General features: G+C 36.3%; 1 protein-coding gene across 1 annotated transcript; it reads right to left on the bottom strand.

The window, feature by feature from the left end:
• Window positions 1-1,804: 1,804 nt before the first annotated feature.
• On the bottom strand, window positions 1,805-27,389 carry suclg1 (succinate-CoA ligase GDP/ADP-forming subunit alph). The gene is made up of 9 exons (XM_079812301.1): window positions 27,143-27,389; window positions 25,129-25,229; window positions 18,398-18,514; window positions 17,908-18,120; window positions 16,304-16,361; window positions 15,311-15,394; window positions 15,069-15,220; window positions 7,966-8,154; window positions 1,805-2,292 (listed from the first exon to the last, which is right to left on the bottom strand). The coding sequence occupies exons 1-9, from the start codon at window positions 27,174-27,176 to the stop codon at window positions 2,266-2,268; spliced, it is 975 nt and encodes a 324-aa protein (XP_079668427.1). The 5' UTR covers window positions 27,177-27,389; the 3' UTR covers window positions 1,805-2,265.

The raw sequence follows: 27,389 nt of genomic DNA, 5'->3' as shown, positions 1-27,389 counted from the left end.
CACCTGTTGGCAGTACACAATGAGCAATTTATTTATATAGATCAGTGGTGTTGCACCATTAAACTTAGTTGTAAACTTATAAACACTGGAATGTAATATCAGACTGATTAACTTACATCCAAGTTTTGAAGCATATGATGTTAACATGTACACTCATAATTTGGTCCCACTTTATATTAAGTGTCTTAACTACTTCAATCTAAATTAATTTGTGTACAATCATGTTTTCAAAAACCTGTGCATGTAATTACAGCTGTAATTAATTTCTGTAATTATCTATAATTGAGCCATCCATCTACCCGTATCCCACCTCAATAGCATCAAGTGTTTTACAATTTCAAAGACACCCAATATAAAGTGTGACCTATCATGTACATATTTATTTCCACCATTTATTGTATTATGTATGCGTTTTCAGTTTCTCAGTTGAGAGTTTCAAGAAGCAAAAGGAGTTTGAAATAAAAGTGAAATACTCTGTTCCTCAACACAGATTTGAAGGCTGCTTATTGGATCTATTGGAAGATAAAGTCATATTACTCGACTGCACATTATTTAAAGGTGAGCTCATGCCTTGCGTTAAGAACAAATGGTGCAACCATATTAAGTACAAAGCAAGGTACAAACTTAACTAGTTACTAAGCCCTACAGAGTGAACATTCTGTCCCAATTTAAAAGAGCTTACGAACAACTGGTGTGACCCGACTGGATCCTGGTGAGCACTAATAAGCTTAAGTCGAATAAAAGTTGGTACGCAGCCACAAATTTTGCGCCACTGTAGCTTTAGATAGGCTATCACAGAGTCAGCGAATCTGTGATCATTCTCTCTCAAAGCATGTGTCCCAATTCCTGTTCGCCACAAAGGCAGACACAGAGATGAGATGTATCAGTTCAAGAGCTCATATCGAGGTTTCATTCCCCTCCTTTTCTTCCTACAGTTCAGCTGGAGGGCCGACGCGATACAGTCAGGGTGCGATACATTTGGTGACATTTCCATGCTGACCTCCTCCCACTCATTCCACACAAATTGTTGTTATTGAAATCGGAGCAAACGCGCACATTTTTGCGATACAGACAACCTGTGCAACCTCACATAATTGAGGCTGATAAATATGTGATTCAAACTAAGAATATTCATCAACTCTGAGCACTTCTGAAACGCACCTGGCAAGAGAACAAATTTGCATTTTCATTCTTTATCGGAGTAAAATGTGAATGCATGTCATTAGGCAGGAGAGATGCAATTACAGGGCGAAAGGAGAAAGTCCTCCCACACACATTTTACCTTCCAGTGAGGCATGTCAGAATTAATAAACCTGTGTCTGCAAATGAAAATCCTTGCTAAAAGCCTGGGACAGGTGACACGTAGTTTCACTCTTTTCAATGTGAACTAGATTTCAATAATTTGGCCCATTTAGCTCTCCAGATTCGTCATGCTACAGTGAAAGTTGTCATGTGAAAAGACTAAATAATCCATCTGGTGTCGAAATCGGAATGATAATTTATGACAACTGAGGATGACCAACATTACCTGACAATGAAGCCTACAGTGCAGCTTTCTAAACCTGTCGTGGCCATCTTCATGTCTATAATTGCACCTGCCACATGAAGTAGATGCTGAAAAATATATTTGCTTTCGAGTCTAAAGAAAAATGACATTTAATGCACTCAGACTCAGGGAGCCTGAAGGTCACGCTGAGCCCCGTCAATTGCAAAAGGCTTTCAATTGCGCAAATTAGTTCCAATGCAAAGGGAGGAGAACAGCATTCTGCCATTGAGAGATTCAGTTCAAAAATCACACATTAGCTCTCACAGAGGGGCGATAGATTTATCAAGACTGCCAAAAGGATAACATGCATCTTTCAAGTACACAAACACCAGAGACGTGCATCGAGTTGCTGGCGGTAAATGGAGCGTGGACAACTTTGCAAAGGTAAAAATATATTAACTACTACAATGTGGAGTATAAGAGATATGTTTTCTGTTCCAGAAGGAAAGAGGACATTATCACAAAAAGCAACACATGGCTGACATCGCGTGTGGTTGGGTTACAAGGTGGATGTGCTGTACACTTCTAAGACAAAGGCTGTGATGGATTTTGAAATGTTTTTATTTCCTCTGGTGCAAATACGGAACATGTATTCATAGAATCAGCTGAAAACACAAAGTGTGCGCACGGTTGAGCCTGGAGGAAGGTGCTGGACTCCAGCAGGGATGAAGGTCCTAAGGCAGGGAGGGCAGTCTGTTTCTCACAATCCCTCTAACACGTTACAACATCTTCCTCTTCTCAAACTCCTGCAGAGAACAGGGAAGAGCAAACATGATCAGCAAGGGCTGCAGGAGCAGGGTCTGCCTCGAATATGCCCGTAGCAGGGGTCTGTTATGCAGTTAGTTTGTGTGCGTCAACAAAGTTTACTGCCGTGATTGTAAACATTTACTATTATACTGTTTAAAGGGCTGAAATAAACAATAGAGAAAATAAATTAGGTGAATAAATAAAGAAAATGAAGGGAAACAAAAGACAAGGATGAAAAGAGAAAAGCAAGATTAATGAGGCAGTCACTTGATAACTTTAAATCTTACCTAAAAAAATAAAAAAACCTACAAAAAATGTTTAGGTTGCATTTTAGTTAAAGGTGCAGTGTGTAGTATTTATGAGGATCTATTGATAGAAATGCAATATAATATACATGTTATGTAAAAGACCTTACATAATGAACCGTTATGTTTTTATTACCTAAGAATTAGTCATTTCTATCTACATACATATACGGTGAAGTCGCCATTTTGTGCCGTCATGTTTCTACAGAAGCCCTAAACGGACAAACTTCTCTAAAGAGCGCTAGTCACTCTGTTCTCTCCGACGATGATATCTTTGTACTGTGTCGGCCCCCGTTTTTTACTAGAGCTGGGTACAAATTTCACGATTCGATTCGATTTCCATTTACAAGCTTTCGATTCGATTCGATTCAATATCGAGATTATATACACTCTAAAAAAAAAGGCTCGTAATCATAGGGGAACCTTTTTTAGTGCTATATAGCACCAATTTTGGTGCTTCAGTGGTTCTTCAGCAGTTCTTCAGAGGTGCTATATAGCACCTTAGTCAAAGAACCGGTGAAGAACCTCTGAAGAACCGCTGAAGAACCTCTGAAGAACCGCTGAAGAACCACTGAAGAACCTCTGAAGAACCGCTGAAGAACCACTGAAGCACCAAAATTGGTGCTATATAGCACTAAAAAAACCATTTTTGGTGCAATATAAAACCTTTTTTTTTTTTAGAGTGAGTATATATATATATATATATATATATATATATATATATATATCGAGAGATATCATACAGTAAATGGCAAATTTTCTTGATGAAAAAAAATTCTTAACTAATGCTGTAAAGTTTAGTCAGTTGGTAGCCTACATTACTAATATTGAAGGTTAACATTAACTGATTTAAATACAAAGATAAATTACACTCAATTATGTTTTTTATAATAATAAAGTTATAATACTAAATTTACAATTATATAATCATTTTCTACTCCAATTTGTTTTTTGAAATATAAACATTTAAATGGTAGCAATTATAAAAACTTGGCGGATTTATTCAAACATGCATTAATATTGAAGAACATAAAAAATTACAATAAATAGCCTGTGATATGGTGCATATAATTATAAAAATGATCATCTCTAGAGTTTTTCTCGCGGACTAATGAGTTTATGGACACTGAATGGTTTTTCTGAGGTAAATGTGACATTACGTGTCATTGTTCACGGTTGAAACACTGATTGAGCGATTACATGTGGCGTGATAAAGATTTCAGTGCGTTGTACTAATCTTTTAACATACCTTGACGTTCATTCATGTTTATTTCGCGCTGTAACTGATATTAAAGCGGAGGAGATGATCAGTCCACGTGCCGCTTCTCTTGAGCTGAGCTGCACTAATGTACAGCTCCAAAACGGGATTTATTTTTTAAAAATTTCGTAATAAAATGGACATCATTTGAAATCTGAGACTTTGTATCTTATCAAAAGTAACAAAGCACAAAGATTATTGCAATTTAATGGATGGGAGGGGCTCTGCAAAGTTACGTTCATTCATCAACTGAAAACAGGATGAGTAATCGATTCTAGGGATTAAGAATCGATATCGGTTCATAAAAACTGAGAATTGATAAAAACTGAGAAACGTATCTAAAGCACTGAGAAACGTATTTAAGGTTTTATTATTATTATTGTTATTAAAACAAAAAGAAAACATAATATTAAACACATTTAAAAGGTAGTTCACCCTAAAAATGTAACCTGTTTCTTTAATGGAACACAAAAAGAGAATGTCCACATTGCTCTTTTCTAGGGCTGCACAATCCGGAATGGTTTGAAGAGCACAACAACGAGTTTGAGGTGTTGACCTGGCCTTTAACTCCCCAGATCTCAATCCAATTGAGCATCTGTGGGATGTGCTGAACAAACAAGTCCGATCCATGGAGGCCCCACCTCGCAACTTACAGGACTTAAAGGATCTGCTGCTAACATCTTGGTGCCAGATACCACACAGCACACCCCAGCACAATCATTTAAATAAAAATAACCGTTGTGATATTGGACCGCTATTTATACAGAAAATCTTATATTGCATTGGTAACAAACCTCTAGTGTTCATTCTCTTAAAAGTATAAATTTCTGCCTGGCGTTTTATTTAATCTTTGCAATCTGGCAACCACGTGCATGGGCGCTCTCTACACTGCAGAAAAAGCTGAAAATGATCTGAAAACATGTATTTTTGAGTTTAGCGATCTTCATTGCGATATTCCGCTCAAATTAAAGTGTCATACAGCGAGTCTGTGTTTCTTCACGAACCACTTGTGCTGTTTGTGTGAACAAATCTGCCATCATACCTTCAGTGATGAACTGTAATAAATCCAAACATGGATCTCATTCTCCACCATATTGCTCGTGACTTGTGATTGAAAATGACATATCCACTGTATGCTATCAGTGCTTAGTGTATTAAAGGGCACCCAATAATGAAAATTACCCCATGAGGTATAATAATGGATTTGGATTTGGGTTTCAAATTTCGTCCATTCACTGCCATTATAAAGCTTGGAAGCCAGAACATTTTTATTATATCTCGGATTGTATTTTTCTGAAAGAAGAAAGTCATATACACCTATGATGGCTTGAGGGTGAGTAAAGCATGGGGTGATTTTCATTTTTGGGTGAACTATCTCTTTAATGAATATCCTTTGCAGCACTCACCAAAACCATGTATTAAGTATTGATTTACCCGAAGATGAAGCTAGCATAGTCTATCTGTTTGTCATCTATAAAATGTTAACTTTTCTGTCTCTTCTATTTTTTGAGCAAAATAAATCAGTTTAACCATTATTGTGCAGCCCCACTCTTTTCCATAAAATAAAAAAGGACCAGGGACACACAGGGACAATACATTCTTTTTGTGTTCCACACAAGAAAGGAAGTCATGAAAGTTTAAAAATAGTTTGTACTGTATTTGTCTCGAATGTTTTGATATTTTTCACATTTTAGGAGAAAACGTTACTGTGTTTTGACCTTGCCTGTCGCACAAAATCTTTAATTTGTGAGTTTCTTGAACATCTCACTGTGTGTGTGGCTATGTTTGGTCATTGTTCGTTTTAGCTTGGCATCTCAAACCGTCTTTCTTTAGGAATCTATAGCATACATTTGTTTGTTCATATGTGGAAGTTCCAACTGCTGGAAAGCTCCCTGCATTAAACAGAAGATAGCTCTGTGAATCTCAGGATTTGAGGCCGTATAAAGGTTAATCGCAAAGGAAAAAGAAAAGCTCTGGGTAAACACATAAAGCTGTGAGAAATGCATTGTATGATACAAAGACAAATGTAGACTGTTCCAGTCAGGAATAGCTATTTACATAGTTAATTTACAAAGGCATACAGCTACAGGGTGATGCATTGTGCTTTTGAAAATGCATTTTCCTCAACTAAGGGTGACGGAATGGTGCATTTCAGAGAGAATTCCCTTATGCAAATGTCATGTTTTAGAAACGAAGATGCTCAGGTCCTTCTGTAAAAATACTTGAAGCTCTACTGCCATCTAAAGGTCAAGCAGTGCATTGTCTCCTACACTCTGAAATAATATTGCAGGAAATGGCCTCGAGTAAGAAATTAAGTATTTGCTGTGATTACATCATTAGTAAAGAGAGGGTAAATGAAGGGGTGCGTGAATAGTATTTTCCTGTGCTGTATGCAGTGTGCAGTGCACACTAGTAGGGCTGGGTAATTTTACAGAATATTCACAATTTATTTGCAAAGATTTTTTAATACATGCAAAATAAAAGGATCATGAATATTGATTTAAACGCCCATTATTTAGTCATTACGTTTCTTAAAACGGTAAAGCTTTAAGAGAGATACTTGGCAAAAGTTATTTTATTTTTTATTTATTAATTGTTTTTTGCTAAATTACCATGAATCCGTTCAAATTGTCTGTTTACCTTAACATTTAAACACCGATTAAGAAAGATTAGAGAAAGAGAAAGATTTTAGAGAAAGATTTGTCATTTATACTTTTTATAATGTCAATATTATTAAAAGTTGAACATGTATAACTTTATATAAATATAAATTATACATTTAAGTTGAAAAGATGTATTTCTTTTCATGTTTTCAAAACGATGATATAGTTTTCAAAAGAGTAATATTGTGAAATATTATTTATTTCAAATGTAATTTATTCCTGTGACGGCAAAGCTGAATTTTCAGCATCATTACGCCAGTCATCAGTGTCACATGATCCTTCAGAAATCATTCAAATATGCTGATTTGGTGCTCAAGAAACATTTCTTATTATCATCAATGTTGAAAATATTTTTCTGAAAAACATGCTACATTCTTCCAGGATTTTTGATGAATATAAAGTTAAAAAGAAAAGCATATATTTGAAACATGATTTTAAATTAATATACTAAAAGTGTTTACTTAATTTTAAATTTGGTTTGATCAAAATAATGCGAATGCAAAATAATGAGTCAAAAAGCTGACATATATTTCTTGGCTATATCCTTCAGGCATAAACACAAGGAATAATGAGAGACACTGAGATAAAGGGTTAATATCCAGATTTGGGATTGGTACATCATAAGTGAGTTGCCAACGTGTTTTTGTGTGTGTGTGTGTGTGTGTGTGTGTGTGTGTGTGTGTGTGTGTGTGCGTGTGTGTGTGTGTGTGTGAGAGAGAGTGTGTAACATGGAGAAAAAGCGAGGAAACACACAATCAACTTTGAGGCGTGTATGTGGCATCATTATTAAATCGGCCAATGAGATAAACACAGATGTATGAACACAATGGGCTGCAAAATTAACAACCAGCCAGAGTGTTTTTCATCATTACTTCCAATGATTACAAATTAGAATCCAGGGGTGTGGTGGAAGAGGAAAGAAAATGGTATTGATGCAGAGGAAAGAGCGTTTGTTAGTGCTGATAATGAAAGGCTAAAATGATGAATGAGTGTAATACACACTTTCACTTTTTATACATCTTGTTAAAAGTGCTGGCTGTGATAAATTGAGATAAAGAGGCAAAGCTGCTAACTCACCGATATAAATGGAGCTTTGTTCATTTTCTCTCTTACGGTGTAGCTGTCTATTGAATCTCTTACGGTAAAAACTGCTGTGATTTTCTAAGGGGGCCCTTTATATTAGTCACCAGTTTGGCCCACAGAACAGTGAATTTCCCAGAGCCGCACAAACCAATAAATCTACTTTAAAAAGAGTTCTCAGCAAGCTGACCTCACTGTAAGGCTTCAAACTAAAAGGAGAATAATAAAAAACAAATATATATATATATATTTTTTTTACCAAAAAAAAAAAGTCTTTAATGGCTTGCTCTCAGCATGTTTGAGTTTGCAGCTCTGTGGTGACTCTGCCTCTGAGTTACAGCTCACACTGAGAGAAAACGGTCTCACCTTAAACATGGTACTGCCCAGCTGAGCCGGAGACATGCTGACGACAACTCCAGCCGACTGCAGGGCGGCGATCTTTTCTTTGGCACCCCCCTTGCCTCCGGCAATGATGGCTCCTGCGTGCCCCATTCTCCTTCCAGGAGGGGCTGTCAGGCCAGCAATGAACGACACCACTGGCTTAGCATTGGCACCCTAAAGAGTAAAAAAAGATGACTGGGTTAAAATACATTTTTAACTAAATTAATACTTGAATACTAGTATATCCAGCAAGGACTAATTAAATGACAGTGATAGCAAAGTGACAGTAAGACTTTTACACTGTTACAAACTATTTCTATTTCAAATAAAATGCTTTTGAACATTCTATTCATCCAACAAATATTGTTTAAAGCTGCATCACGGCTTCCACAAAAATCATAAGCTGCCTAACTGTTTGCTTGTTTTTGTTGTCGGAGCCCCTAAAGGGACATGGTGATGGTTAAAAAAGAGAGTTGGGAGGGGAAAAATATATATATATTTCAATGCTTTTGTCTTCCCGCAGGAAACTTTTAGTTTGCACGCAAAACTTTTGCGTTCCCCAAGAAACGTTGAGTTCACTTGAAAAACTAGTCTTCCCCTAAGAAACATTCTGTTTGCTTGTAAAACATTTCCGTTCCTCCAAGAAAGTTTGCATTTACTCGCAAAACTTTTGCCCTACCTGGAGAAACTTTTTGTTCGCTCTCAAACCTTTTGCATTTCTTGAAGAAACATTTTGTTCACTCTCAAACATTTTGCATTACTGGAAAAATGTTTTGTTCACTCAAGCATTTTAGCATTTCCCGGAGAAATGGTTTGTTAGATTGCAAAAAATTTGCATTGCCCCAAAAAACATTGCATTCACTTGTAAAACGTTTGTGTTCTTCCAAGAAACGTTTGTGCTTGCTTGCAAAACTTTTGCAATAAAATAATACGAGGTGAGAGGAAAAAGTATATTTCAGAGGTTTTATGATTAAACTTAAAGTTTCTCAGGAAAACGCAATACTTTTACGAGAGAACAGAAAAGCATTGAATTATAATTTTTTTCTCCCATCTCCTTATTAACAATGTTGAAAACTAAGAAATGATTCTTGAAATTACTGAAATAAATGCAGCCCTAATGAGACTTCTTTACTAAAACTTGTTTAAGAATCTTCTGAGTGGTAGTGTTTGTGTGCGTGTATATACAATTAGTTAGAATCTTGTGTAGTACAATGTACAGCAAACATTTTTTGGTTGACCACTGCATTATGGGCATCCATAAAAATAACTATGGTCATCATAGTGATGCTAAGTAAGGCCTACAAGAATAATGTTTTCAGATAATTACAGATGGTGAGTCTCTATTTTTATAGACTTGTAAATAGAGATAAGTGCAGGGGCTTTTAGACGTCGCATACTGTGCTCAAAATTGGCATTTAAAAGGGAGGCTGATCAAGGCATCTAATAGCTTGTGTGGGAGTAAGCAGATGGGCAGACAGTGGTTAGAGTCTGTCATTTAATACAATCTCACTTTCATGGAAGGTAATTTGTCATGTCCATGCCAATTAACTGCCATTGCTGATGGACCATCATGCACAGGCTGTTTTTTCCTCATTCCCACCATATTCTGTCCTCATGAATGACATCATAATTCCAGAGTGGGAATAATCACATCTGTGTGGGCCATTTCAACAGCTTTTCTTAGAAAGGATGAAGATATTTGAAGATATACGAGATACTTAAAGACATTTTTCAATTGTATATTCAGTTGGTTCCATTGCCAGCTGAGCTATTGCCATCGAGATCAATAGGAATGCTAATGTATCGTTTTCTACGGTACTATAGACTTCCTTGGGCTCAAACTGAGCCAGCACTAATTCAGACGTGCTCATTAGCATCTCACAGGAGAGAAGGTTTCTAAACTTCACAGGCAATTTTTGATTTCACTAAAAACTTTAAATGGGATTGCAAACTTGAGGTAGAGACAATGAAATGAATGTGACTGCCAGTCAAAGACAGTCTCACTTAATACTTGATAATCTTCAACTACCCGCTAACATTATAACGCTCCACAGGAGCCGTCTTTGGTTCAAAGCTCAAGCTCTGCTCAAGCTGTTCACGTTCGTGCAGCCGACTGCAGACTAAAGCCTAATCTGGCAAGATTACAATAATGAACTGAGGTAATTATATTTTGCTCATGCACAAAACCTTGAGAGAATGCTGGAGTGGAACGCCATCCTTTCATTTTGTTCTCCCTTTTTTGTTGCATGACAACGACTTTCTTAGACACTCCAGTCAATCCCACTTTGAGCTTGTTTTAGCAGTTATATGAATAATATGGTACACCCAAAGTGCCCAAATGCTGTTTTTACTTACTCGTTGTTGTGAACATTCTTAAAGAATAATCCTTCGTGTTCCACAGAAAAACATGTTTGCAACCACATGTGTGTGAGCGAATGACAATTGTCATTTTTGTGAGAGCTATCCCTTGAGAAGTGTACAAACTGAATGTATTTTTTTGTTTACATAAAAATAGATGATAGATATGCAACGAACATTTGCAGAAAACAAATTGTCAGGTTTCCATGTTAACCATTGGAAAGCTGGAGATGGTGGTCCAGTGGGTTAAACCATGGAACTTATACGCAAAAAGGTTGCTGGTTCGATCCCAGCGGTCACCACCAGTGTGTCCTTGTGTCCACCAGCAACTCCATGTTGCTCCAGGGGGATTGTCCCTGTAATAAGGGCACTGTAAGTCGCTTTGGATAAAAGCGTCTGCCAAATGCATAAATGTAAATGTAAATGCTTCCTCTCGATCATTCAGCAGCTCCCAATATTGTCGTGGTGACTGTGGACTGCAAGTGGATCTTAATGGGCAACGTTCCCAAGGTGACAAATGTTAGCAATAAGCAAAAACAAGCGTATAGCTGACAAGCACTTGAGAGGAATATTCATATCAATATGCTAATTTGGCTGAAAAGCAATTTTGCAGTTTGCCTTGGCAATTCTGACACAAGGACTTACTAGTGCATGCGTGTAGGGACTTGATAAATTAACAGAAAAGAGGAAAACGGGGTGCTCACGCAATTATTTGCACAATGCCACTGCAGCTAATACAAAGCAAGTACTTGATATGGATCCAACAGGAAGTGTGGGGGCGTTTAAATGTGCTGTGACATTATGGGATTGGACCATGAGCCCTTTGTCACTAGAATTATTTCAAAAGGAAAACAGACGCTTTTCCTAAGCCAGTCTAAAAGGGTTCATACAACAACATAAATCTGACATGACTTTTTCTAGAGCTAATAGTTTACAAGCTCCGGTATGGATCGGCGCTTACATTACCGCCCAAAACCTGATGTATCATCCCTGTCCGCACTTCTTAATGAGACCGGCATGTGTTTAACAGTCTGATCAATTCAGGCCTTGTTAACAGTGTCATAGATGGAACATTTCATAACTGCCAAATGCTTCTCCCAAGGCTGAATCCACTGCATGAAATGTAGCATGACCACGTATTGATCTCCATTATTCATGGCCAAGGCCATCTTTGGAGCGTTCACTTAAAAACTACCTTGTTGAGGTAATGAGAAAAGTTTACCTGAAAGGACCAATTTCATACTATCAGCAACTAGTCGGCGAGGAATAATTCAATTCTCCCACTAATTTAATTGACAGGCCGGAAAAGAAGAAAGTTTCACAGTGCTAATGCGGCACAAGAGCTACATGCTCACTTTTCTCCAAGTACACAAAAACGCTTAATGGTTTCTGCAACTGTGAAACTTCTTAACAATGCTGGAAATAGCAAGTTGACATTTCACCATTTCAGTTCCATTCAAATGTGGCAACAATAAAAACGAGCACTTAAAGAGTCTGATTCACAGGATGGAGAAGAGGTTCTTTGAACATCCAAGCACTTACTAAATGATGCACTTGTACATGCAGTTAACATATTCAGAGCGACTTGCTTGATTTTCCTGGAATTACTGTGCCCCTCCACTGCCCCGCTTTCAGACTTGAGTTCCATCTGAATCGCATCTGGCTGTCTGAGTTCCTCTTAAGGAAATGGACTTTTGTGTGTCAGTTTGCTGTACGCAATTTGGCACAATCAGCACAGCTGAAACTATTCCATGAGTATTCCTTGTGCCAACGATAGTTTTTTTACCTTACAGAGAGAAAAAATCTCCCAATGCAAGAGACTTGCTAATGCATCAGCTCTCTTGATGACTCTGAGACTGGAGGAATAAATATGACATGCTTAAATGACGACACAAACTGAGGCTTTGTTAGGAGTGGGGGAGGTCTTTGACTGCAAGTGAAATCTAGTCTGACTGGTCCAAAGATCACAATGAAAACCCTGTAGATTTTCCTTCACAGCCAAAACAGATCAAAGAGCAGCTGGAGGTTGTTTTCTCATTCACAGAAACAATGTGAGCTCAGGGGCGAGTAGCTCCTGCCAGCAAGGAAAGAGGAGCTCCATGTGTGGTGAGGGTTCCTGTTTGTTGGAGAAAGCTGCCGATATCCAGAAGCAGAAAAACATTGTGTACGTCCCAAGGGCTAAGAAAAAAATATGCACTGATTCATGAGTCAAAAAACGTTTCATGAATGAATCTTTGAGCGGGAGTGTGTGTGGAAGATCTTAAAGGCACAGTTCTCCAAGGGTCAGATTTACTAAATTTATGGGAGGAGAGTATTTAAATGAATCATGCCAGGTGATTTACAAAGGTTTGCGCTCGTCAATTTACTGGTGTTTGCGCCATTATTTACCGCCCCCAAAAAAAACACGTCTTAAACCAGACGCTAACAGGTAGATTGCATTGGTCATTATGGAAATGAACCGGCTGCGTCTGTATTCATTAGTTTGCGCGTCGTCAGTAGATCAGGCACAGAACTGTCCACTCCCATCTGCGCATTTATGGAATTGCACCCTCGCGCTAATTTGCCATTTAGTACATCTGGCCCCAAAAATAAAATAAAACCAGCATAAAATATGCATAACTTGTGCATCGTATTCCAAGTCTTTTGAATGAATAAAATAGTTTTCTGTGATGAACAGACAGAAATATCAAACTTGTGTTTAAAATATGACATCTGATGTCAATGATGCCAAACATATTAAATTCTCCTGTCTCATAAAAGATCATGACGTTAAATTTGAATGGATGAATATTTTAACTAAATTTTGGTCATATGGATTACTTTTATGATACTTTTATCATGCTTTTTAGTCATTTTGGAGCTTGACAAGACCCTCTTCAAGACCCTGGTCTCTATTCAGTGTTAATGGATTGGAAAAAAGAGAATTGTGAACATCCTGCCTAACATTTCCTTTTGTGACTGACAGAAGGAAGTATATGGGTTTGGAACAACATGAGGGTGAGTAAATGATGAATTAAGATTAGTAAATTAAGTACATTTTGGGGCTAACTATTGCTTAAACTTTACCTGTATACAGCCAGAACTATTGTTTAATTAATATGCTTTTAAGTTCGCTGAACAAATTGGACCTCAAAAATGAAATGCTGTAAGTTAACCAACAATAGGAATTTGTTGTAGAAAAAATAAGATAGCCTTGAGTTAAAAGGTTGAGGTAATATTATTAAACGTTTTCAGACATATAACCTTTAAATTTAATAGGGATGCACCGAAATGAAAATTCTTGGCCGAAACCGAAAACCGAAAAAGAGGAAACCAAGGCCGAAAACCGAAACACCGAAAGAAATTATGCCAATTATTAGTACCATTGCATTTATGGCTATGACTGTGTACTAACTTTACTAAAATCAAGGCATTGCAATTGCATAAATTAATATTAAAGTTTCAAAGAATAAATCAATTACAAATTATGCCAATATTTATTTAGCACATTGCAACAATGCACAGTATAAAATAAAATTCAAACTAAAATGTTTAACTTGACCCCACTCATTTGTACATTAAATAATAATGTACAGGCCTACAGAAAGGTTTTAAAATTAAATGTTCTCTCATAAAAACAAAGTGCATTTAGGTCTAGTGCATTTTAATTTTTTCTCTGTAGGACTACTACAAGAAAGTGCATTCAGAACAAGTGCATTAGGTCTAACAATCAACACTCAAATAACATAGTACGCAAACATGTAAACTTTACATAAAGCAGTTTTTGCAATAACTTCTAAATCTGATTATAAAATAGTTTTTTATCCAATTCATTGTTGAAGATAATCATTTATACACAGTGTCTGTCATTTTCATGACAGGTTTATTTAACATGCATGAAATAATCAAGATATCATTAACAGGTTAAGTAGAATATAATGAATATAACGGCTAATATAGAGCATATTTAGTGAAAGAGTTTATTTACTTTAGAGAATAAAATTCTGTGGACACTGAATGACTGCCTGAGGTAAATGTGATGCTAAAGTTACATGACATTTGTTTGGTTTACAGCAGTTATATTGACGTCTTTTCGCCGATGAAACACTGATTGAGCGATTACACCACATATGATACGTGACAGTAAGTTGTAATGTATCCTCAACATACCTTCAGATGTTCATTCATGTTTATTCTTAAGGAAGAGATGATCGATCGCGCTCACAGATGATCGCGTTCACGCGCGAGCGCCGCCGCTTGAACTGTGATGTGATGTCAAAACGGCATTTATCGTTTGAATTTCGTGATGCATGTTGATCGATGTTGGTGTGGCAAATCGGATTGAAGTGTGTTCCGCGCTTAAAACATGCCCACTGTTAAAGATTGCATTGGGAAACCGTTGGGTTTCACAGTGAAGTCTGGTCCTCTTCTCATCAAGAACATGAGCTGCTGCACTGAACACTAGCTCTCGCTGGAGCAGACGTGGGTGTTTCTCAGCTATACTGAAATACGTCCACACCGCAGACATGTTGCTTCAGACAAGCACGTGCAGGTCGCGGTTTCTGTTTGCGTCATCACAACATTTCGGCCATGTTGTTTCGGTGATAAAAGTCTTTCGGCCGAAAACCGAAAATGCACTTTTGGGCCATTTTCGGCCGAAAATTTTCAGTGGCCGAATATTCGGTGCATCCCTAAAATTTAACAGCATTTTTTAGTTCAGAAATCACGTGTGAACATTAGAAGCAGCTTACAGAGTTGTGCTGTTTCAGGTACGCTGCCGCATTCTCTTCTGCATCTCCTCCAATCTCTCCAATCAGAATGATGCCTTCAGTTTTTGGGTCCTGCAAGAACACCTCCAGGCAGTCAATGAAGTTAGTGCCATTAAAAGGGTCTCCACCGATACCTGAAAGAAAAGACATTTTATTCAACTCTTTCTGCAATCAAGGCAGATTTATAATAATGCATGTATAATAATGACTGATGTTTGCCATACCAATGCATAGTGACTGGCCCAGACCCACTTGGGTCGTCTGATGTACAGCTTCATACGTAAGAGTGCCTGATCTAGAAACAATACCTGAGGGAAAAAAAGAGCAAGATAAAAGATAAATAGCAATTTCAAAATGTAATGTGTTAAAATACATTTTTAATTTTTATGTAATTTTATTAATTAAACAGCTTGAAAAAAAAATAAAATGGGAATCACCATTAAACATGACAGTATTATCCAATCATTGAAGACATTTCTCCTTGTATTGAACCTTTTTTAATATAAGAGTGTAGTTTCCTGTCTAGAGATATTCTAGAGAGCAAAAATGTAAATTAAAAGAGTATTCAACATTTGAATGCACCTTTTCTGCTCTCAGTTCTGTTCCTAATACCCAATGAAACCAGAGGGCAACTAAGCAGCATTAAAAAAAGTGTTTCCTTTCCAAATGTCAAATATACCCAATGGAAAAACAGTACTGGAAAAGGCCAATTTCAGCTGAAACATTTCCAGACAGACGAAGTCACAACTCTTATTACAGGAACAGGCACAAAGCTCAACTCTGAGTAGTTTTCTTCAAAGCTCCTCAAAAACCTGTGGTGTCTGTCTAGTGATCTGACTTGAGACGGCACAGCGCTGCAGTTTAAAATTCCTTGACAGAGCACTGATGAGAAGTTATCTGCACCATTCTCTTTTTAGCAGTCTGAACACTGTTACAGAGTTCATGTTCGAGAGACATCTCATCCTCCTTGACATGGTGAGACACTCTTACAAATCTGACACCATAAAAAGGGTCCATTTCAAATCGAGACCCTCTGGCTCTGTCTGTCTGATTCTTCTTTTATGTATGTGAAGACAGGAGGAACGCTAGGCATTTCAAGGATCTTTTAAGATTCTATTCAAACAGCATGTGAGCTGCTCCAGTGTTAAACTCTTCTGGAAGGATGACAGACTGTTTACTTTGTCATAAAGACAGGTGTCATCCAGTAGAGCTCTTACCAACTCTTCCTTTCTTGTGGATGTGCCCAGGCATGATCCCAATTTTGCACTCGCCAGGCTGTAAGTAGAGAAAAAAACACCAAGTTAAAATTTGGTTTAAACTACATTTTACTTTAGGCAATTATAAACTACAAGCAGTAGGCTTTGAAGTCAACATGAAATTAAAATGGACCCAATTCAATACACATTCCAGGTGCCATTTGTATAAAGAAGTCTTAAGAAATTTCAAAATTCTAAGAATTATGTAATTTTAGTTTTATTCCTAGACTTAAGAATAAGGATGATTCATTAAGGTTCTTATGTGTTAAGACTAGGTCTCAGATCCTACATTATTTAAGAGTGCTGGAGAGGTGTCCTAACTAGTCAGTGTTGGGCAAGTTACTCTAAAAAAGTTATTAATTACTAGTTACCAATTACAGTACATCTTCAATAGTGCAATTAGATTACTGTACAAATAACTCTCTCCAAAAAGTATTTAATTACTTATTACTTTCTAAATCCTATATCAACCGCGACTAGTTAAGTGATTCAAGGATAGACATGAAACAGCTCTTTTAATTAATTCAAATAAATAATATATACTACATAAATTATTCTTATTAACTGACCCAAGTATTACAAATTTGAGATGGATACATAAAAACATGCATTTTAAAGTTAGATTTTACATTTAATATTCCACTATTGCATTATATATAATTGTTCTACCGTATACACATTATTTACATCAGAAGTAACTGTAATTAAATAACAGAAAAAATAAGAGTAATGCCTTTTCTTTTTCAAGGGAAAAGTAATTAAATTACAGTAACTAATTACTATAGTTACACCCAACACTAGTCCTAACCTAGTTAGAAACAAGATGGCAGCAGAGAGGAGACCACACACTTTACGAAAATGATGATTTGATGACAGTGAGTTGATAAAACCATACAAGCTTGATCATCAATAAGAATAATAAGAAATTGAATCACTTCTCCCTCTCAACAAATCAATGTTTTAATGACACTACACTTTTGCCTAAACCATTAAAATATAAGGAAAATATTATTTTATAATACCACATTATTATATTATATTATTATTATATATTATATATACACATTTCTCTGACAAAACTATTAAAAAAATTAAAAGAAATTAATACAATTATTACAATAACATATTTTGTAATTGTAATTCTGTTATGGCAAAGCTGAATTTTCAGTGTCACATGATCCTTCAGAAATCATTCTAATATGCTGATCTGGTGCTCAAGAAACATTTCATATTACTATTAAGTTGCATTGTTTAATATTTCTGATTCTAATATTATTTGATGAATAGAAAGTTCAAAAGAACAGCATTTTTCTTTGAAATATAAATATTTTGTAAAATTAAAAATGTCTTTACTGTCACTTTTTTATCAATTTTAACATGTTAACCTGTTTTCATTTTAAGAGAGATATAGTATTCAAAGAGTGTTTTCTTTGTGTTAAAATTACATCTACAATTCTACAAACTTCAACCATATGACTTCTCTTCTAAACTTATAGCATTTTAAGTTTTGTGTGGGTGCAAATAATAATAATAATTAAAAAAAACAGCATAAGTGCAGCTCTCACATTGATGACACCGGGACAATTGGGGCCAACGAGGCGGGTCTTGTTCTGGCGGAGCAGCCTGTGTTTGACCCGCACCATGTCCTGCTGAGGGATTCCCTCTGTGATACAGACAGCTAGTGGTATCTCTGCGTCAATTGCTTCAATTATGGCGGCTGCAGCAAAAGGGGGCGGCACATAGATCACGGTGGCTTCAGCCCCTGTGCCATCTTTAGCCTAAAAACCAAATAAAGAATCATTCACAGAACTACAAAAATATTTGGTCAAACGTCCAATTTTAGCATTTCAGTTGCAGTTGGGCTTTATCTGAAGGTGTTTAAACTGATAAAGATTAAACAACCAGCATCTGGCCTTTAACAGTTGTTACGGTTGGCATCACTTGCTCTAAATAAGTCCCCTTAAATGTCCCCTAGTTCCTCCAGAGAATCAGACCAGCTGTCCAAAAAGTAACTGTGGCTCACATGAGACTGTCAGCAAGAACACAGGCCATTACCTCCTTCACAGAGTTGAAGACTGGTAGACCCAGGTGTGTTTTGCCCCCCTTGCCTGGGGACACTCCTCCTACTAACCGAGAGCCATAGTCCAAAGACTGCTGACTGTGAAAGGTGCCCTAGAGACAGAGAGTGAAAAGAGAGATCTTTCAATGAAGGAAAGAGAATAATTTGGCTTGCCGTTCAGCATAGTCTGCTTGTATTAACGTTAAAAGTGTCACATCACAAAGGAAAAAAGATTTCCATTTGAGAAAGTTTCCATTTGAGTATAAAAGATCTTGATATTACTATGAAAACATACTGTAACTTTGAAAATGAGAAAACACAAATTAATACCCTGTCCAAAATAATTGTTGAAGCTGATCTACTCAAACTACTCACAGGCAGATACAATCATTCTTAAACACCAAAAGAACTACAGATACGAGTAAAGTGTGTGAAAGTTCACTAAACCTAAAGCCATGTCTGAAGCACCTGTTGTTCTGTAAATCTTAGCAGTAGAAGCAGTGAAACATGATCATGATGATTCAAATTGATCTTAACCATTAATGCAGCATATTTTTGGATAGTTTTGTAACTGCACAACAATTGATGTGATGTACACTTTTCAAAGAAGCTGCTAATAAAGAGTTAACGTTTGTACTGAACTTAAAAGCAAACCCGCTGCCAGAGTATGAGCAGACCAAAGTGCAAAGGTGGCATTTCTCAAAAGGCAGGAGCAAATAAAAAGAAAGAAAGACTGAAGTTGTCAGAAAATGTCAGAGAGTGGGTGGAAATTGGCTTTTAAACAAATTCAATTAAAATCCTGGACCAAATAAAGACCCTACACACACAACAAAAACCTAGTCACAATACAGTTTACTAATGAAAACACACAGAAAGAGGACTCTCACTTTGAAAGTAGACTTTGAGTCTATAACATTCTTAATTACATCTATATCTCTAACATGTGCCACTGTTGGAATACAGAACCCAAACCATTCCAAAAAGATAAATGATTGTGTAATGGTCATGCATAGCATATCTTAGGCACAATTACATGGTTTGCATGATTTTGCAATACTTTAAGTATGTAGATAAATTAGTTCACATTTAGCTCTGTTATTAAATGACTGACTAAATATAAAGAGACTAATGGGGAACATGATATATATAATTTCCCTGCATGCAGCCCAGAACATAGACTTACAAATGCACTTTCATTATGTGAAGCACTTAAAATCAATGAATGCTGTAAAATAAAAATGTATCAGTAAAATACAATTTCCCCATGATTAGAGATTTGAACAGTCTGTGGAAATGGTACATCACAAACTTTAACCTTCCTTTCCCGCTATGTCCATGTTAATTATTACAAATTATTTTGAAACATCGCAGAGAAGTCCAAAGGTAAGGGTCACCAATACCACGTCAATATCTACCACTGTAATGTTTTAAATATAATTAGAAAGAACGAGGAAACCAGGCACGTTTTCGATCCATTTCCCCTCTGAGCGTACCCTTGCCAACTTTTCTACCATCATTTGTTCTCATGCTTTCATTAACGCTGAAGTGCTGAGCTAACTTTGCCGTTTTTCCTGCACGCTGCCTCTGTTAACAGTATAGCGATTAATTTGAGCTATGGTTTGCTTATGTAGCCGAACAGCAAAGTTAATATGCCGCGATGACACTCTAGTCATTCCTCATACCCTTCTAATTATAATGAGTGTTCATTAAAACTTCATCTAATAACCCTTTATTATGGTAAAGAGTCGTTTGAAAGAGGGTGAAGGAGAGTTAGAGAAATGCAATGAGAGATTGGAAATAAATCAAAGGGGTGAGAAAAGCAAGGTTATTGGATACTGTAGCCAGCAGTTTTAGCATGAAGGGCCTATGGGCAGATGTCAAGAAAAATTGTGTCTGTCTCTCCTTCTCTAATAAAATAAAGCATGAAAGGATGTTACATTTAAAACCCAACCCAACATGTGTATAACAATATTCTTTAAATGTCATTTTTTTATTGTTAATTTTATTATTTATTTTATACATTTAAAGTGTCCCATTAGGCTATTTTAAAGGCTCCTAATGTTGTTCTGGAGGTTTCCTACAATATGCATTTCAAGGTCAAAAACACTTTAATTTTCTCATTGGATGTGGATTCCAGGCCTCAGCTACAACTACAGCGTTTGAGGGTGAGTCAAAGTAGACATGGTTTGAGGGCAGCCAATGTAGACCATAGGCTGGCATTATGCAAAAATTGTTACTTGTATGGAAGTAAAATAATGCCAAATGTTTTTGAAACAAAAAAGCTTGTTAAATTGCACTACTTGAAAAAAATATGCATTGCATTAACCATGCTTGCATTTTAATGCATTGTATTTTTAGGGCTTGCATATTTTTATGGGCTGAAATTCAACATGGTTGTATATTTTAGGGCTGTAATCTCCCAGTCGATTAGTCGATTATTAGTCGATACGTTCTGGCTCGACCAAAATTCTGATTGGTCGATTTTTTGCCGATTTTTGGCACTTTATTATTTTATTTGGAGCTTAATGCGCGATGCGCTGTGCCCACTGTTTGTATTAGTTTTGAGCCAATGCTTTATTTTTCAGTTATGCACTTTATTTCGTTTCTGCTCTTGATCTGGCTTGTTTAATAAATATTCCTTTTTTATTAAAGTGGACGTGCCTTTTGGGTTTAAGAGTAAAAGCTTTAAGTTAATAGTCTATTCGTGTCTCAACTGCGAAGCTGAGCTGAGCTCCTATGTTCGAGCTGCACAGAGCGGCTGAAATGATAGTCTGTCAGTTATTATAATACATATGACAAAAACAATTGTCTAAATTATGTTGCATATTCCTCAAAAGTTTGTGTGATGATATCACTAGTTGACAACATAGTACTATATTTTCGGAAATCATAGGCTATGATATTGCACAGGTTCAAGTGATGCAACGCTGTAAGAGCCGACAGACTCCTGTGTCAGTGCAAAATAATCAGGTCAAAAACGATTTAATATACTGCAAATAGCCTACAAGTTTTTATGTTTATTTATAATTCATTTAGGCAGACAACAAGGCCATCAAGTACTGCGCACAGTGCGCAGCTAATTAATTTAAAGTTTTTTTTCCTAACGTCATTTTTAGTCGAAAATTTCAGGACTTCAGTCGACCAAGATTTTATTTGGTTGATTACAGCCCTAGTATATTTAAAATGTGAAAATTTCAATTCAAAACATTTTACACACGTTTTCATTATTCAAAATTCAATAATCCATATAAACCCCTTAGATTTCACTTCCAAAATATTCATTCCGTTTAAAAATACAACCTATAAAATTCGACAGCCAATTTTCGGTCCCTTTCATTTCGCTTCCACAAATTCAGTGGTTCAAATTCGACAGAAAATTCAACTGAACTGCAGGAATAGCAGTAGATTACCAAGCATAATCTCCATCTGCTGTTAGTCGACCTCACTAGCAGGTGGTGCAAGCGTCTGTTGACGAAGACCAGAGCAACAACATCTGCAGCTGCAACACCGCACAAGCAGCAGACCACCACGGAGAGGTACTCTGCATCAGTGTGTTATGACAAAGCATCTAAACGGTACAAAGAAATAACGGAAGCACTGCACCTTAATGTTAAGAGATAATTGTTAAATGTTCATGGTGATATTAGACTTATGTTAACATTTTAATTATTTGAGTGTGAATTACATGGTTGTGTTGACATTTCTGCCTTTATAACTGAGGGGATTATAATCAGAGGAAGGTTAAGTTTAAAATAATTTTTTTTTAAATGTAATATATTTTTTGTAATATATATTGTAATATATTGCACTAAACGCCTGTCAAACACGTGAATACTGAACTAAGTAGTCGTCTTACTGCGCTAATACTGTCAAATACACACAAGGTTAACATAAACACACTCGGTTAAGTCTAAAGTGAAAGTAAAATCGCGTGTGTCTGTCGTATATTAGATGCACGGAGGTCTTACATTGACAGCAGCAGCCTAGTGAACACGCTGTCCTTAAAGGGACAGTTCACCTATAAAATTATGTCATTATTTACTCACTCTAATATTGTGCCAAACCTGTATTCATTTCTCGATGACAGAATTTTCATTTTTGAACGAACTATCCCTTTAATGTTAATACAACAACAAAAGACAAAGAGAAAATCACTCACTGCTCTTGACTGAAAAACTTTAATACAGTAGCTTTAATAAGAATCAATGTATATTTTATAGTGAAGTCTATGTAGTGTTTTATTTTTACATTTATTCATTCAATTTCATACTTAAATGCTGCTGTACAGCTCTGAGCTGCCAGTGTAAATCTTTATATATATTTATTTTATATTATACAATACACTAGGAATGTGTACAAGGTTTTTTTTTTTAAAGTAAAGTTTAAAGTTTAAGTAAGGTTTTCAATTCTTTTAAGTAAAATAAAGAAAGAGTATTGCAATAAAAAATAGTCTTTTTTTCTCCTTAAAGCTACACTGTGTGATATTTTCCCCCATCTAGCGGTTAAAAGGTATATGACCATCCAGTAGGGATAGCTCGATACCACAATTTTGACTTCGGTACGGTACCACAATCTAATACCGAAGTACCGATATTAAATCGATACCATACAGGGTCTGAATTTTGATGCGGGTATTGCGCATAATTTTACTCACTCTCGCAAGTTTTGGGTTTATGAAGCGGGAAATTACCGCAAATGTTTATTATTAAATTAATCAACAAAGATTATCACATTAATCAGTCATTTGGAAACTTTTTTGTAAGTAATTTCAGCATTACTGCGCGTCTCCATTCTCTCAAAATGAGCAAATTGCTTCTGGCTTCAAAAGACATCATGCATGGACTATAAAAGCATCGCTCGCTCAGATTCAACACTTTCGCTTCCGTTGCGGGACAGCTGACGGAAATCACTGCGCACGTCTTTTTAAACCTCGCCAATTTTAACATGCGAGCGATTTTATAGCATTTCGTAATACATATGGGATGAGAGCTCTTTGAGAGAGAGCTTTCTTTGCGCTCATGCCAACAACAAACACACACACACACACACACACATACACAGGCCTAAAGAGCTCAGGCCTAAAGAGCTCGCGCATTCCAAATTAAATTGTTTTTCCTCAGTCAAATACACACAAAATTATGTCAAAAATGTCAATCTTTAGTGAGTAGTCACATAAACAGAGTTGGGTATGTCTTTCGCGGATGTAAATAGTGCAATAGTATGCGTGCAAATATTAGGTCTAAAGTAACGTCACTGGTTGAAACGAACGCTGGAGATTTCATTATATTTAAACGATACGATCTTATGTATGTGCGTTAATCAGTGTTAAAAGAAAAATGTCTAAATTAGATCGTTAGAATTATGCACTCACCTGTCGATCTCATAATGTCTTACAAGTCAGGAATTAAGTGACCGATGCTTGGCAAGGTTTGATGGTTCTTCAGCAGTTTTATAAGCAAAGTAATTCCAAGTTTCACGTCTACTCCTCTCTTTTTTTAATGAGTTTTGTGCGTGTTGAGTGAGATTCAACTGCTGTATTCATCTTGTTCTGTTGCCACATTTGCCGGTTTCACGTCAGTTTTGGGTAGCGCGCTGCCACCTAGCGGTGTACTTCGGAACAGCAGCATATACCGAAATGAGCTAAATCATGATATCGTACCGTTTGAAATAAAATATATACACCGGTATTTTTCCAGTACCGGTATACCGCGCATCCCTACCATCCAGTGAATATTAGTTTCTCTTCCTCTCAATTACGATTTCGTTTTAATTCCTACGGTGGCCGATTTAGTCCAAGATTAATATGGCTTCCAGTTCGACCTCGTCCACATTCGACACGGTGCCATCGAGTGTTAAAACGCGAAAGGCAAAGCTTGAATTCACGGGTATGTCCCTCTTTGGCTGATGTACTTTCAAGATGGAGGGGCAACATGGCGACCCGCATTCGAAACCCCTTACCCGTATGTATTTTCAATGGCATATTATAAACTTACGAGAATACTTTATTACTTGAAAGAAGTAAATATACATTAATGAGCACATATATTTTTGAAAGAACTAAGTGTTTTTAGCTAAGAATAAACTAAAAAAGTTACACAGTGTAGCTTTAACCTCTTGCTGTTCCTGTCGCCTAAGTATAGAATAGCAAAAAACCGAACCGAACCGAAAACCGTGGTTAAAAACCGAGGTATGTATTGAACCGTGGACTAACTGTATTGTTGCATCCCTACAAATCGCACATTGTTAAAACAACAATTACGATATTATCGCACACCCCTAGTAGGCACACTACAAATAATGTTTAATTCATGCACAAACTGAAAACAGCATAGACTGATAAAGATAAAAAGATTAATATTTTCAAAAATGCCCTATCATCTACACAGATGGCATGTTTACCTGTTGTAGTTTATGAAAAATAAACGCTGCCAGAGCCAAAATGTGACATCAGAGAAGCGCTAATTAAACACCACCATTGTGGTCACTGATTTCGGCCCTTCAAAACTGAAAATTAACTTGGCTAAAAACTTTGGTTGCACATCACTACATTTGATGATCAAGTTCAAAATACAGTGAGATTACCTGTAATTGCTCAGTTTCCTGTCATTCAAGTACGCCACAGCCAATGAGACAGCACTTCAATCAGTAACTAAATTAATCCAAACCTTTTCACATATTTGGGCAGAAATGCAGGGTGTTATGGGAAGCATAGACTGGGGAAACACACCTGTTTTCCTGTAAAGCCTTGACAGATGACCTTAGTGTTCTTGGTGATGTAAAGGTTATTCCTGTTGCCAGTATAACAGTGCCTCACCCCAGCCTGCTGCACTGCAAATACAAAGACAACAGCAGTGGAATAAGAACCAATGATCAATAAATACACATTAAAGAGGATTTTTTACATTCTTAGTGAAGTCTGCATGACAAAATGCTGCTGTTTCTATAAATATTAAATTATCATAATGCGTCCAAAACAACAGCCTGCAGTTTATTTATTAATCTGTTACACTAAATGCAAAGTCAACTTGGTAGCTACATTAATAAACTTAGTTTAGGCCAAAGAAGTTGTTGGCTTCTCTTTCACATTGCTCTATACATTCCCTACATGGTCTGATGTCCAAAGGTCATGCAGCCTTGACCTCAAATAGTTCAGAAATAAGACAGGGTTGGAACAGACAACAATAGTTGCGAAGCACCAAACATTCCAATATGTTTACAAGTGATCAACGAACAGTTTAGACTCTTGAATGAGAGAACAGAATAGGACTTATAGAAGAAATATGCTATTGATCATAGCTGACAGGATTAACGGATCAATCCACATTTCTCTAGGTTAAAGTTCACTTCAACCAATCATAGACCGGGGGTTTTCAATCTTTTAGATGCCCCTGCCCCCCAATCCTAAAATTTAAAAGGCAGCTATATATTTTCATGCAAAGACCAAATTTAAGGTGTTGTATACAGTTAGTTTTATTTAATGCCACATCAGCATCTAAGGCTATTTTCATGGCAAAAATTAAATTACAAAAATCATATAAATACAATAAAACCAAGCAAGCAAACAAACAAATACAAGTCATTTTATACAAGATTTTTTAAAATATAGTGTTGTATAATTAACATAATATACAAATGCACATTGGAAAATATAGTGTCTTTTGTTACGTTAATAATTTTTTTCTACACAATTTATTACTGTGCTGAACTGTAGATGTATTTATTTAATAAATAAAAAAATAGTTTTATTTATTTTAATCAAGTTATTTAGTTTAATCTTATTTTTATTTTCATATTATTTATTTGTACATGTTTTATGCATTTTTTCTTTAGACTTTTTCACTTTTCCCCTAAAACTCCTTTGAAAAACTGTCATACTACTCAATGGCAAAACGAATCTGAAGTTCACGATTTACGGTTCTGAAAAAGCACAGTATGCCGTGTATCAAACTGATAGGGAAGTTAGTTAACACTGCTTTCTGTTCAGCTGGAGAAAAAAATCCATTATTGACAGACAATTTCAATGAATTTCACAAGACTGGAAGAGTTTAACCCAAAGTTTCAAAAGTGGGAACACCCTTTCACAGACATCATAAAATGCTCTGACCATTTAGATTTTCTACACTATTTATATTATATATATATATATATATATATATATATATATATATATATATATATATATATATATATATATATATATATATAATAAAAATATAATTTAATGTACACATACAGTGAAGTACAAGCACCCACACACATATGTCACACTAGTCCTCATGTACTGTCAACATGCGTACAACAGATTAATAAAGAACATTGTCATCTTAGTTGAGGATGTGAGCTAAATTTATCCTAACTGTAGCAAAGACACAAACTCTGTCCCTTACAAAATAAATAAGCACTAAGTTATATTAAATGATAGTGCTGCTGTCAGTCTGCTACCTTCAAAGTTATCCAGATATTATTACTAACGTAGTACAGACATTTTAAAAAGACAACCTCCGTGAAGAGGTTGAAATGACACACATTTACAAGTAAAGGTCACCCGTTCATAAGTGAAATGTTACGTTTTGGTGCTGAAAACACCAACAAAACAGCATTAGCATTAGCTGACTGTGTGTGTTTAAGCAAGATACAAAGAAATAAATGACTCCCTCGTTTACAATAGCTGCTGGAACAATGTCAAAACTAAGACAGAGATGTGTTTAAAATGTAATGACATTCGTGTTAGTTTTACTTACAGAGCAACCGGGCAAACAACCTGCTATGAGACATCTTCGGTCATTCACCAATGACACCGGACAGACATGGACCTAAACGTCAGCGTAGGTAGTAGTCCTGCTAGATGCCTGAAGAGATATGTTAATCGCCTTCGTTTGGAGTAAATAACATTTAAAACACACCGTAGCATTACACGCGACTTTAAATTAATTTAACTCTGTATTTATAATTAATCCACGAGAACGTGCATTATGTGCTTAAAAGCGC

This window comes from Gobio gobio (assembly GCF_949357685.1).
Source record: "Gobio gobio genome assembly, chromosome: 3".
Lineage (NCBI taxonomy): Eukaryota > Metazoa > Chordata > Actinopteri > Cypriniformes > Gobionidae > Gobio > Gobio gobio.
This window is presented reverse-complemented; position numbering and strand designations above follow the sequence as displayed.

What these genes read in the sequence shown, in the direction of transcription:
- suclg1 (XM_079812301.1), bottom strand. Translation starts at nt 27,176, where the DNA reads ATGTCTCATAGCAGGTTGTTTGCCCGGTTGCTCT. An exon ending in TCTTCAACTCTGTGAAGGAG is followed by an intron (nt 18,121 to 18,397) that starts GTAATGGCCTGT and finishes TTTGGTTTTTAG; the next exon opens with GCTAAAGATGGCACAGGGGC. An exon ending in TGGGCAGTACCATGTTTAAG is followed by an intron (nt 2,293 to 7,965) that starts GTGAGACCGTTT and finishes TGTTCTCTGCAG; the next exon opens with GAGTTTGAGAAGAGGAAGAT.